At 61.8% G+C, this 13,618-nt stretch overlaps 1 protein-coding gene across 3 annotated transcripts in view; it reads left to right on the top strand.

Moving 5' to 3' along the window:
• Window positions 1-11,488, top strand: part of DNAJB6 (DnaJ heat shock protein family (Hsp40) member B6) — a 55,007-nt gene extending 43,519 nt beyond the window's left edge. For all 3 annotated transcript variants that reach the window (XM_070423561.1, XM_070423562.1, XM_070423560.1), the window contains exons 9-10: window positions 4,732-4,926; window positions 10,306-11,488. In XM_070423561.1, the coding sequence (XP_070279662.1) occupies window positions 4,732-4,926; window positions 10,306-10,388 (278 nt within the window). In that variant the 3' untranslated portion in view covers window positions 10,389-11,488. The remainder of the gene's footprint in view (window positions 1-4,731; window positions 4,927-10,305) is intronic.
• Window positions 11,489-13,618: the final 2,130 nt, after the last annotated feature.

The raw sequence follows: 13,618 nt of genomic DNA, 5'->3' as shown, positions 1-13,618 counted from the left end.
GGCTGGGGTGCCCACCGCTGTTCTCCCCCCCCGCCCCCAGGATATCTGCTTTGCTGCATGTCCACTGCATTTAACTTGAAAGATAGGTTGTAAGGTTGATAGCAAGGAGCTTCTAATGAGAAAATGCCCTTGGATGTTCTGGGTTTCCTCGTGAAGGTGTTACATTTCTTACAGGCCCTGGGTCAGTGTGCCCTTGGTTAGAGCGTTGCCCACGCACTGCAGAGGGGCTTGGTTCCCTGTTAAGGGCAGGTACCTGGGTTGCAGGTTGGATCCCAGGCCCTCAATGGAGTTCCTGCAGGAGACAACAAATCATCTCCTATTGATGCCCCCCCCCCCCCCCTTCCAACTCTCTCTCATAAAAAAAAATCAATGAAAAGAGATATTCTCAGGGGAGGATTAACAACAACAAAGTGTTTTCAGGCCTAAAGTGGGCGTGGCATTGCCCTGCAGGCCTGGGCTGCTGGTGAACAGACGCTTTCTTTGGGGGGCGGGCAGGTATGTCTGGTTCAGAGCTGTCCCCCTTCGGGCAGGGCTTTGCCCCTTGGAGCCTCCTGTGTCCTTGCAGTGCCCATAGCCCTCGTGCAGGTGCATAGGTGCCTGTCATACGTGGAGTGAGCGCTCAGCTCGGAGTCGGCCTCTGGCCCCTGGTGCAGGCCTGGTCCTCGCTGTGTGCTCTGAAGTCAGGACCCACCTCGTCTTCTTGAGGGGCCCTGTGTCCTGAAAGGGATGTGTGCCCCCCTCCCCCCTCGGTGGCCTGCGAGTCTGTCACTCACCCTAGGGTCCCAGCGTTCAGTTGAAAAGTAGGTTGCGTCCTAAATTTATGGGGGCTTTGCTGCATGCTGGGTTGGAGGGGGCAAAGGAATACAAGCAAAGGGAGGTTCCAACTCAGGCCCTGTTCTTGAAGCTTCCGTCACACCACCCGAGCCAGCAGGGCTGGGACAACCACATGGTTGCTTGTCAAATACCAGCTCCTGGGGCCCCTTGTGGTTTTGGGGCATCCCCACCACAAGAAGACAGGCTGTGTCCTCAGAACCGAAGCAGAAACCTGCCTCCAAGTGGAGCAGATTCCTTAGACCCTGCCAGCCTGTAGGGTGAGGGGCACACAGGCGAGGGGCATGTGGGTGGGAGGCCACAAGGGTTGTGCTTGGAGGGTGGTGGGTGGGGGATTCTGCAAAAGACATGACAGAGCTCACAATGTGCAGTCCGAGAGGATGTTGGAGAGTCCAGCGCGTCTTGGTGCCTCCTCCCACCCCCCGCCCCCCGCCCCCCGCACACACACTGCCACCGAGGCGTGGCCATAGGAGGCCTGTGTTTCATGTGGTCCTTGCTGTGCACGAACTGTCCTCCCCCCCGAAGCGTCCAGCAGTCAGCGCCTCCCACCGTGCGGGAGTGGGCAGTGGGCAGGGTTCCGCCTTCTGCTGACACCCCTGTCACCGGGGACAGATGAGCACTGGGGGCCTCTGCTCTGACCACACCTGTTATCGCAAGGCCTGAGGGGCGTCTCTGGTTAGCAGCTGGGGCAGAACACGGCGCCTGGAGGATGGAGACAGTGGGCATTGTCAGGATTATCCTTATTAAATTTCTTTTTTATTGACTTCAGAGAGCAAGGAAGAGGGAGAGAGAGAGAAACATCAATGATGAGAGAATCATCGATCGGCTGCCCCCTGCATGCCCTCCGCTGGGACCAGCCCACAACCTGAGCATGTGCCCTGACTGTGATCGAACCGTGACTCCTGGGTTCGCAGGCGGGAGTGAGCAGTGGATGTACAACCACTGAGCCATGCCGGCCAGGCCAGGATTGTCCTTTTTAAGACCCCTTTCCTCAAACTCAAATGGTGTGAATGTGTCACCTACAGCTCAGTATTGCTCTGAGGGTGGTGGCCTAGGAATGTGCACACAGGGATGAAGGGGGCTTGGGGTTCCGTGTGGCCTCGAGCAGGGGCCCAGTGAGAACTTGTGGGTGAGCGGAGAAATGAGTAGTCTTCGCTTCTCACTCTCCACTGTTACTTCCTGCCCTCAAGTGGTTTTTCCTGGTACTTGAGACACTAGCATTTCATAAGGACCTTGTGGGGCCCTGCTCCAGACCCTGGACCCTGGACCCCATAGCATGGCTGGGAGGGGTGGGCGCCGAGAGGTCACGTGTCCTCCAGGTTGACCATGCAGGTAAGTCTGTCAGGGACTTGCACGAGACTGGGCTCAGTGCTGTGTCCCACCCATTCCTGTGGTTCATGTGGAGGCTGGGCCCCCAGGCCCAGCTCAGCCCAGCTGCAGGCTCCAACTGACCATAGGACACGCAGGAGGGCCACACGAGCCGGGCAGGCTGCGAGGAGGTGGGGTGGGGGCAGGGCCCAGGTGCAGGGGCGAGGGACTCTGCAAGGATCTGCAGGCTGCTGGGAAGGGCTGTGTGCATATCCCCCACCCCCTCCCAGTGTCCCGCCCCTGCCCCTGTCCCCAGGCCGGGCTCCTGGGAACGTGGAGAGAGGGTCTGGTGTTTCTGTGCATTTGGGGTGTTTGTTCTCAGAACATCAAGCTGAAAATCTTAGTGACTTTTCCAAACAGCAGACACATACCAAGTGGCCCTGGAAGTGTCCCAGCCCACGTGGTAGGCGGCTGAGCAAGGAGATAGGTGGTGTCACCACTGACCCAGTGGGTGTGTCTCATCCAGACAGTGGGAGGGCCTGGTTGATGTAGTTGCCCTGTGGCTCCTGCCTGGGCACTGGGTCTGGGGTGGGGTGGGGGGGGGGGGGCACGTGTCCTGGCCCTCCTGCCTGGGCACTGGATCCGAGAGGGGGGGCACGCGTCCTGGCCCTGCCCGATCCCGCCCATGTGCTGCCCCGGGACACGGTGATGAGTGCTCTGGATATGGGCATCCGCCGTGGTGTGCGGCAGTGCCACCACCACTTTCCCTTCCCGTGACTGAGGGCTGCAGGGTGGACTGGGTCCTGAGTCCCCCTGAGGAGCGGGACCCTGCTGGCAAGGTAAGTGGGACTGGACACGCTCCGGGGGTCCGCCACGGCGCACCCCCCCCCCCCCCCCCCCCAAGCCCCACCTGTGCAGCCCAGGCTCAGCCTCACGGGGCAGACTCAGACCTGACATGATGTCACCTTCGGGTGGACAGGGACACTTGTGACGATGGTGGGGGTGACCCGGCAGGGGGGCCTGACCCTCTGCTGCCACATGTGGGGCGCCTGCTGTCTGTCCCCAGGGTGTGACCTGGGTCAGGGTGTGTGTAAGTTTCTCCTGGTGTCTGCCTGCCTTGGATGGCACAGTGATGGGCCTGAGCAGAGGACACAGCCAGGGTGCCCTGGCCACTGTGTCCCCACCAGCACCTCGTCTTCCACTCGGGCGAGGCTGTTGAAGCCACTACATCACTGATTCTTCACCCGCTCCCAGTGGCTGGTCCAAGTGCTCCCTCCCGTGTGATTGCCAGGAGCTCAGCGCCCGTGGAGAGGGGCCCACAGAGCGCACTTGGGTCTCGGCCTGAGCGTGAGGCCTGGGCAGTTGGTGCTGCTTGCTTGCCTCAGTGAGCAGCCAGTGTTGGGGGCGGGGGTCTTGACACCCTTCTTGGCGGGCATGCGGGTCCTCGAGGGGAGGACTGACACCAGCCGACCGCCCAGTTCACCCGCAGGGGATCTGACAGGAGCCTGGTGGAGGGCGGTGGGCGGGGGGGGGCTGTGAGCTGCAGGAGCTGCTTGGGGAAACAGGTGGTGATGTGACGGGTGCAGGGGTGAGGCCGGGCAACGAGGGTGTGTCCCGAGAGCTGGACCCCAGCTGTAAAGCCCATGTGCGTATTTGTGGGTCACAGCCGCGCCCAGGGCTCTGCAGGTTGGGGGTTTAATAAACGGAACTGGACACTTAGTGGAAATCCTCTAAAATGCAAACCCAGAAGGCAGGCCCCCGAGATCCCAGCATTTCCCAGAAAGCTGTGCCTGGGGTGGGAGGGCGCGGCCCCTTGGCCAGCCCTGCTGTGGAGGACGTGCCGGGCCCCGCAGCCAGGATCAGGCTGTCCTCCCAGCTCAGGCCCCGAGGACTGGCCACCAGCCTCCCAGCACTGCCCGGGGCTCAGGTGCTCAGCCACCAGCACCACGGCAGCAGCTCTAACTGCCCAGGCCTCAGGCCTCCGCTCTGTCCTAACACCTTGTACCTCAGGGCCTTCTGGAGCCAGCAGATCTTACCAGGGCTGTGGGGGCAAGACACTGGGTGGGGGCATCTCCTGCTCCGTGTGCGTCCTGCCTCGGGCACTGGAAGGGAAGTGTGACTTCATCGAAACTGCTTGCCACGGCCTCTGGCCTCCACAGCTTAAAAGCCCAGAAGAATATGGCTCTGGGTGAGGGTGGGGTGGGGGTGGGGGGCTGTCCAGAGTGGGCGTGCGTCCAGCGTAACGGACGCCAGTGCCGTGGGTTTTCACAGGTGCACGTGGGTGGGACCGGGATGGGCTTCCGGGCGCCTCCACTGTGGCCGGTTGCAGCATTGGGGGTGGGCAGGGACTGGGCGTCAGCGTGCGGAGAGCGAGTCGGAGGCGGGACCTGGGCCGCAGGGCTGAGTCTGAGGACGGATTCTAGCAGGTGCCCTCGAGTCCCCTGGGCCTTGGGGTCAGTGGGCATTCCCATGGCCGTTCCCTCAGAGTGATGTGCATCCCCCACTGTGCACCTGAGGAGTGGGCAGCCTTCCTGCTCTGAGTGAGGGTGGCACCTACGGTGCCCGCTCACGTGACCCTGTCTGTCCTTGCAGGTGTGGCCGACGAGGACGCCTTCCGGGAGGCCTGCCAGCTCCGAGGCCAGCACGCGCTGCCCGAGCAGCCCGCCAGCACCAGCGCCCGCCCTCTGAGGTCGCACAGGCCCACCCCACTACCCAAGCACGAGGACGAGGACGACCCGGGCCGCCATCGGGCCGCCAGCCACTGGGACCCCTCCGCCTTCTCAGCAGGTGTGCGGAGGGAAACTGAGGCAGAGCGCCCCCCCAAGGACGCGCCCCGTCCTGCCCAAGGCCAGCGAGGACAGAAGTCACTGCTGTGCTGTGTCCTCACCTGATGGGCAGGGTGGGCAGGTGCGGCTGACCTGGCAGGTAGGGGAGGCGCCTTCCAGAGACCCCACAATTAAAACGGGGTGCCACCTTCTGTATGAAGTGTGTTGTCTCGGCACAGATGCCGATGCCACAGTCACCAGGTGCTACTTTTACCCTAAGTGCTCCTTTTGTAACTGAGGTCTCGGGATTTGGATGGACTGGCCCCCAGGCAGCGCTGTCTCAGCCTACCTGCCCCTGTATTTGGTTAAATACAAAGTAACACAGGCCGCCCGGGGGCTCTGTCAGGTTGGGTGGTGCCAAGCCACGCTGCTCCCTGGGGGCCTGGTGGCCTCAACGGCCTCCTCCTGGTGCTGCCCTTTCCTGCTCCCAGGCCTGTGGTCTGTCTCATATTCTGGGGGGTCTGTCCCAGGTTCCGGGGGTCTGGCTCAGGTTCCGGGGGTCTGACTCAGGTTCGGGGGGGCTGTCCCAGGTTCTGGGGGGGCTGTCCCAGGTTCTGGGGGTCTCTGAGGGTGCAGCCATCCTTGCCGGTGTGGCCCCTGGAGCTGCAGGCTGTGTGGGAGGAAAAGGCTCACCCTTGGTCCTCTGTGTCCCACGGCGGCATGAGGTTAACTCCGTGGACCTAGGGCCGAACTGTTATCTCAGAAATAAGTTCATCTCCCAGAGCTTTCTATCGAAATCTGTCCCTGGAGTCCTTCTGGGTGTCTGTTCAGGCAGAAAGAAGTGTCCCACCTGTGTCCCCCACCCCCCTGAATGGAGCCCCACCCCTGGGACCGGCCATGCCAACAACGCCGCCGGCCGCTGGGGAGGAGCCTCTGTGGGTAACGGAAAGGGGCAGTTGGAAGAGCCGAGTGACCAGGAAGGACCCTTTGGCCTTGAATGGACATTCGCCAGGATTCCCTGTCCCCTCCTGGAGGTGAGGGTCTAGCGGCTAGGGAAGGAACCCTGACATTGGGGGCCTCAGCCAGGGGAGGGCTGCAGGCTCCATTTCCCGGGACGAGCGTCGCTTGACAGTGATTTAATGGGCGCGTCGTCTGATTGGAGGGACACCTCAGCCCCCTGGGTCAGATGTCCCAGTTCCTGGGAGGGAGGCGTGTGGTCCAGCCAGTCTCCCAGGACAGGGCTACCGCCCACTGGCCGGGCCGAAGCCGCATCCGAGCTCAGCACCAGGCCCTGCATCCCAGATGTGCCTGTGGAGTGGAAGGTACTTTGTCACGTGCCGGAGAACCCGGGAACGCCAGCATTAGCAGAAGACATGTGCCTCTGTCAGTTTCTACCACTGGGTCCCTATCGGTCCCGCGATGGAGTGGGGACACCTCATTGTGAGCGCCGGCACGAGTCCTCGTCTGTGGCTGCGGGGGTGGCGCCTGCCTTGGCCGGAGCCCCCTGGACTCTGTGGGAACCCAGCCTACCTGGGAGCATTTCTGAATGTTGGAGTCAAACATTTGTTGTTTCCTTTTAAAAATCAATTTATGAGACCTTGAGAAGACTGAGTGGCGTCACACGGAATTAAAGGCGTGATTCTCCCACAAACATGCAGTGAGCTCACGTCACGGAGGGTGGAAGTGCCCTGGAGGAGGATGCAAGAAGGGGCAGCGAGGAAATCTGAGCCGCTGCTGCCTGGGCAGCTGCTCCCTCCACAGCATCCATGGCTGGCCCCCCTCCTGTGGCCACGGGGCCCCCTTCATGCTGGGCCCTCACTAAGCTGGCCTTGCGGCTCCGGGCCTTGCGGCATCTCCTGGTCATCGTCCCGCCATATTCCAAGTCCTGAGTAACTTTCCTTTAAAAGAAGCACATGGAAGGGACCTGGTTACCCGGGACATAGGTGCCCTGGGGTTGGAGGACAGTGCCACCTGGAGGCAGTGGCAGCTTCTGCAAGTGGCTCATTTAGATGAAAACTAATGAGATGCTCCCCAAGCTGGGAACTCAGTGCTGAAGTGACAGGTCCCACAGCCGCAGCTCACGTATGGGCGCAGGGTGCACGAAGGGGCCGGCGGGCGGTGGGTGACTTTAGCCCTGGCCCTGGCTCTGGGCCACCAGGCCTTGGCACGGGCAGCAGGGGGAAGGGAGGCGGCTTTAGTTGCTGGCATTTGGCTTTTTTTTTTAAAAAAATATTTTTATTGATTTCAGAGAGGAAGGGAGAGGGGGAGAGAGAGTGAGAGAGAAACATCCATGATGAGAGAGAATCATCGATCGTCTGCATCCTGCACACCCCACACTGGGGTTTGAGCCTGCAACCTGGGCATGTGCCCTCGACCGGAATCAAACCTGGGACCGACGCTCTATCCCAGTGGTTCTCAACCTTCCTAACGCCGCAACCCTTTAATACAGTTCCTCATGTTGTGGTGACCCCCAATTTCATTGTTACAAATTGAACATAATTAAAGCATAGTGATTAACCACAAAAACAATATGTAATTATATATGTGTTTTCCGATGGTCTTAGGTGACCCCTGTGAAAGGGTTGTTCGACCTCCAAAGGGGTTGCGACCCACAGGTTGAGAACCGCTGCTATCCACTGAGCCAAACCAGCGAAGGCGAATTTGGCTTCTTAACGTGCATTGCCTTCCACTCTAACCCGTAAAGCTTGCCGACTCATTTCTGACGTCACGCGTGTGTCCTTGCACAGCCCAGGAACCAGCAAGTGGCCAGGAGACTGAGGGGTCGGGCTTTTGTGTGAGCCACGCTCCCGCAGGTGAGGCCACTGGGAAGGACATCAGAATTCCTGCACAGGGAACACTCAGGAACGAGGGGCCTCCGCCCTTAACTCTTAAAATTTATGTTTAGAGAGAGGAAGGGAGAAAGCGAGTGAGAGAAATGTTGACTGGTTGCCTCCTACACGCACCCCAACTGGGAATCGAATCCACAACCTGGGACGACACTCCAACCGACTGAGCCACCGACTGAGCCACTGGCCAGGATGGCCCTTAACTCTGCACTGGGCCCTGCAGACGCGCCCTGGCTGCGGGCTAAAGGCTTGGGGCTGGGGTGGGGCAGGTCTGCGGGAGGCGGGGAGCTTGTCTTGCAGTGAAACTGACTTGCTCGCCTGCGCTTCTCCGTGAGGCTCACAGCTACTCTTTCCCAGGCCCCCCGACATGTCCCCTCGAAATCGCTGGCAGGGCGGCCCTGGGGGGCAGGGCGGCCCACGTCTTATTGCTTTGTTTTGTTTTAAATTAATGTAAACATTGAGCATTTTCAGGAAAGAGCAGAGGAGTTGTTTTACAAGGATCCTGAGGGCCCGCCCTCACTCACCTGCACAGTGCTTCCTTCCAGTCCGGACTCCGCGTCAGGAAGGGCTGTGGGTGGAGCTGCAGGGCCAGGCTGGGTGAGGTGCGAGGCCCAGGGCATGGGAGGTGGTGGCGGGATCTGAGTGTCCACACGCCTCGAGCCTGGAGGCCAACCCTCCCATCACACATCCATTTCCTTACACAATTAAAACCATCTTTTTAATTAATCCTCACCTGAGGAAATTTCTTCCATTGATTTTTAGAGAGAGGGAAGCAAGGGGTGGGGGGAGAGACAGAGAGAGAGAGAGAGAGAGAGAGAGCGAGAAAGAGAGAGAGAGAGAGAGAGAGAGAGAGAAAACATCGATTGGCTGCCTCCTGACCAGGGCCGGCAATGGAACCCGCAACCCAGGTACGTGCCTTTGACCAGGAATCAAACCCAGGACCTTCAGTCTGCTGGCCAGTGCTCTATCCACTGAGCCAAACCCGCAGGTCTCTTTACACGATTTTGAAGAAATTTCCCAACCAGACCACGGGTCTGCGTCTGCCCAGCTCCTGGGCTGCGGGGATCTGATGGGCCCCAGATGCAGGGCGGGCACCTCCCAGAGAGGTATGCGGGGTGTGTGTGTGGCTGCGCCAATCAAACACGCACCATCTCTCGTTAAATCCCTTGTGAGGCCAAGGTAATTTTCCTGTGCTCTTTATTCTTTTAAAATATATTTTTATTGATTTCAGAGAGGGAGAGAGATGGAAACATTAATGATGAGATGGAATCATTGTTCAGCTGCCTTCTGCACACCCCCTACTGGGAATCGAGCCACAACCCGGGCATGTGCCCTGACCGGAATCAAACTGTGACCTCCTGGTTCCTAGGTCGTTGTGTAACCACTGAGCTACCCCAGCCAGGTTTCCTGTGCTCTTAAACTTAGAAATGCATGTTTGATAAGAATGGGAGTGAGGAGTCCTTCCCCTTTTCCTCACGTTGGTGGGTGTCTGGCCCCCCAGAGCTGCAGGCCTCCCTGCCCCTCTCACCGTGACCCAGGTGGGTCCTCCGCGGCCGCCTCCCGCCACCTCCTCCCACTCCCTGCAGTCACGTTGGGGGACACACCGCAGGCTCCGTGGCTCTGGTCCCACGTTTCTCCTCGGAGGCCGTTGTCTCCCTCTGTCAGGTCCTCTGCCAGGGCCCAGGCCCATGTCCCCACAGCCGGCCCTGCTAGTAGGGGCGCCCGCCCTCACTTCCGGTGCTGCGGCCTCTGCAAATGTCGCGGACCTCCTACCAGGTGGCGAGGGCGGAGGCAGCGGCCGGCTTTTGGGCCCTCGGAGGGGAGGCGGAGTGACTGGGCTTCCGAGTTGCTGGTGAAGGCGGCAGCGGCCCCGAATGCCACCGCCGAGAACCCAGGGGCCGGAGCCTTGTGTTGTGTGCGCCATGCAGTGAGAGCCTCGGCTTCCACCGGCAGCCGGGCACTGGGGCAGGAGTCGGCGCGGCTGCATCACGGGGCTGTCTGTGGGGACCCACCCACGGGGTTGTGACACCTGCTAGTGTCCCCAGAGTGGGTGGCTGAGTCAGGACTGGAGACGGCTGTGGAACGTCGCCGGTAACAGGTTCTTAAGGGTGCGCTCAGGTGGCCTTTTCCACAGGCCTCGGGCCAAAGGGGCCTGGCCTGGCTTGTGTCTGCAGAACTGCTGATGGCAGAGGCCTTGCGTGGCTCGGACAGGGGCCAGGGGGTCTCCTTGCCTCTGTCCCTCGGGTGCCACCACCGGGATGGAAGGGGGCGCTGGTCCCCACCCAGGCAGGGCCTCCCGCAGCAGACTCTGGTGGGGGAAGCGGGGATGCCAGGGGACGGGCTGTGCCCTGCCAGGTGGGCCCCGGACGGCGGCCGTGGTGGTAAAGCCAAGAGCCTTTTGTTGAGCTTTAGGTGTGGGCCATGGGCACGTGAGGAGGCGTGGCTTTCCGGTGTCATGTGTGCTGTTAACCTGGGGACAGTTGAACGTGGTTGGGTCCGGGGGGTGGGGGAGACCAGCTGCCGCACACAGTGTTTCACAAGCCGTGTTTCCTTAGGACTCAAAGAAGGTGGCAAGAGGAAGAAGCAGAAGCACAGAGACGAGTCCAAGAAGAAGAAGTCGACCAAGGGGCAGCACTAGAGCGCCTGCCGCCGCGGCGTCGCGCTGTGTGGTGTGTGCACGCGATAGGTAGGGCGCCTGCTCCCCGCCCTGTCACCTCCTCACCCCGGGACGCGGACGGGTGGCCAGTCAGGCGGCGGGTGATGAGCAGGCGGTGGCGTGAGTGCCCACCCTGGCCGCAGCCCAGCACTAAGATAGCGATTCCTGGGCAGCGGTTGGGGCTCTCGCTTGTTCTTGATGGTGCGGCCGCCGTGCGAACCCCTGACGCAGCGCTAGCTTTAGGGGCGTGACAGGTAGACAGGCAGCGGGTGGCTCCTCGTGGGGCCGGCGTTGGGAATCGAGGGTAGTGAGTGTGGGCGACTCCAGGTCACACACGTCACACCTGAGCGGGCCCGCAGGTGCTGCCTGCTGTCCCGGGGTCAGACCTCAGCACCTGTCGTGGCCCCGTCCTTGTTGGTCACGTCATTGAGCTTGTAAACCTGACCCTCCGAGTAGAACCGGCCGATGTCAAGTGTGCTGTGATTAGTGCTAGTCCTTCCTTTCTTCCCAACCCATCACCGTTCCCCGAAGCTCGTGCAGGGGACGCTACAGAGCTTTGCTCCGTAAACAGCCCGGGCTCCGAGTTGAGGGTGCGAGGAAGCAGACGGCTGCCTGGCACGCGGGTGCCAGCAGGCACAAGCTCGAGTTTCGTCTGTGGACACTGCCCTCCTGTGTGGCCAGCCTCGCCTCTGTGCTTTCTCTGCACCACCCGCTACCTAACGCTTTGCTCCCCGGCTGCGGTCGGGGGCGCCCAGCTGCCCCCTGTGGCGACTACACCTCCGCTAACACCAGAGCCTGCTGCCCACCCGCCTTTTCCTCGCCCTCGTGGAAACAAGGGAATTGTGAGAAGTGTGGATGTGATGTAAAAATGCCAGCAACTCAAACCCACGGCGCGGAGCCGGCGACTTGGGCTTGGCCTGTGCCGCCGTCTGGTGCGGCGTGTGGTTTGATATGGTGGCCACAGGGCGCTGCTCCTGTGTGGGTGGGGGCGCAGCTGCGGGCGGGGCCGGGTGTGCTTGTGGGAACGGCCAACACGGTGACCTGACCTGGGCGCCACCGCGGAAATAAAGTTGTGAGCACCACCCGGCTCCGGCCTCCTTCACCGCCTCAGCCCGCATGGTCTCAGCCGTGTGCCGTCTCAGTTCCAGGGGTGGATGTTTTGGGGCAAAAGGCTGGATTCTGAGGTAACACCCCGTTGAACAGCGTGAGGCCAGCAGCCTCCTGGGACACGGGCTGGTGCAGGGACATGCCTCCGAGTGTCCTGGCCGTGGCCTGTCGGCTGCATCCTGAGGCCCGGGCCTCGCTGTGAGGGGGTGGCACATGCAGGTCCAGGTGGGTCTGTCCTGAGTGGGACTCACCCTGTCACTCGGGGGCCTCTTGGGGGCAGCGGGAGGGAAGGTTTCATGGCACTTGTCCCTCACTGTCCCTGGGGGCCGGTCACCCTGGAGCAGTGTCGGGGGTGGTGTCAGAGCCGTGAGTGCTTCAAGCCCTGACATGACAAGTGTTCGTGCAGCCGTGGGGCCTCACTGCCCACCGCGGGGCTGGCTCAGTGAGCTGGAGAGGCCCAGGGCCACTCGGTGGGTCCACTCCCAGGTGAGCAGGGTGCAGCCACGCAGCAGAGGCGCAGCCACACCTGCCGGGCTCAGGTGGGCACCGCGGGGTTCGCTGTGCTGCCCCCTACCTCCTGCTTGGGGGTCACCTCTGGGGACAGAGCTTTTGGCCTGTGTTAGGAGGATTAAAGGCTGCCAAACCCTCCAATCATACTTGTGAAGTGCACACATGTTCACAGGAAGTTGCACAAACAGTCCTCCTAGAGATCCCTGTACCCTCCCCCCGTGGCCCCTCAAAACCAGGACACGGGAAACCCTCAAACATCGTTCGTAGCCTGGAGACGGTGGGGCCGTGACAGGGGCGAGCGGTCACACCTGATCTTCTTTTTGCCAAAATGAGGTTTTAGTGGGTGGGATCTAAGTTCATGTGTCAGCCCTGGTCGGGCGGGCTTGCCCAGGGCAGACCTTCCCCACACCTGCCGGGCGGGCCCTCCACCTCCGCCCGCCTGGCTCTGCCCACAGGAGCACACAGGACTGGGCTCTCATGAGCCGTTGGCCTATAGCTGACCAGCGGCTCAGCGAGCATTGCCTGCCATGCTGGCCCGACTCCAGTCTGCAACGGTCAACGCAGAGCGGGCACGATGCCTTCCGGGCGTCTGCCCCCTGCTCGGGGCTGTCAGGACAGTCAGCGAGGGGTGTGTCCGCCCCGCCTCCGCGCTCGCCCTGGGGTGGGAAAGTCTCATGGGCACCGTGTGCGCACGGAGGGCCTGCATGGTCCCCGGGCTCCATCCTGCCGGCTCCGTGAGGCCCCTCCCTTGGACAGCTGGCTGGTGGAGCCCAGGCCCGAAGGCTCAGGCTCAGGATTCTACCCGGATGTCCAGGCTGCCAGCTTCCGCCTCGAGGGTTTGCCGAGAGGGCTTTCCCGGAACTTGCCACCGTCCATAGGCAGCCAGGTCCCTGGGGGACTCTTCCCGGATCAGAGCGCCCCTGAGAGCCAGGTGACAGGCCAGCATGGCCTCCTGTCAGCTGGAAGGGCCTCCTCCTGTTGCCAGGTCAGGTGAGAGCCAGAGCCATGGCTGCGCCCGGCAGCAGGCACCCCGTGTGTGCTGGCACCTTCGCCCCCCAACCCCACACGGTGGCTGCTCAGGTCATTTCTTCTGAAGAAAAGAGTGACAGGAATTGCATGACTGGCCTCGTGGGGGGAAGAGGTGTGGGCAGGTCCCTGCTCCCAGCCTGTGCACGGGCTCACCACGCGTTAAGCTGTGCCTGGGTGGGGGGAGGGGGTCGTAAATACACCAGACAGACCCAGTGTGTGCTTCAGGGACATGACGCACATCCGTCCCCACCGCCTCCACGGCATTCTCGGCCCTGAGGTGGCTGAGGAGGTGGGGGCAAGAGCAGGAGTGGATGTGGGGGGTGTCAGCCACCAAGCACGTCACCCAGCGTGCCCAGCCTCCGTGGTTCAGCCCTCATCCTCCCTGTCCCTCCAGCCCTCACAGGTCCCCCTGGAACTGGCCATCCACAGAGGGTCCCCTGGGGAAGGCCTATCCTGGCCTCTGGTGCCGCTGCTCCTGACTCCTGCAAGGGTCTCGGCGGGCACGGTGACCTCACACTGCGGCAGCGGTGACGGCCTCTGCCCCTGGGCGCCCAGGCTTTCCCTTC

This window comes from Myotis yumanensis, unplaced genomic scaffold, assembly GCF_028538775.1.
Source record: "Myotis yumanensis isolate MYYU_CA2020_CCGP unplaced genomic scaffold, mMyoYum1.0.hap1 SCAF_9, whole genome shotgun sequence".
Taxonomy (NCBI): Eukaryota; Metazoa; Chordata; class Mammalia; order Chiroptera; family Vespertilionidae; genus Myotis; species Myotis yumanensis.
This window is presented reverse-complemented; position numbering and strand designations above follow the sequence as displayed.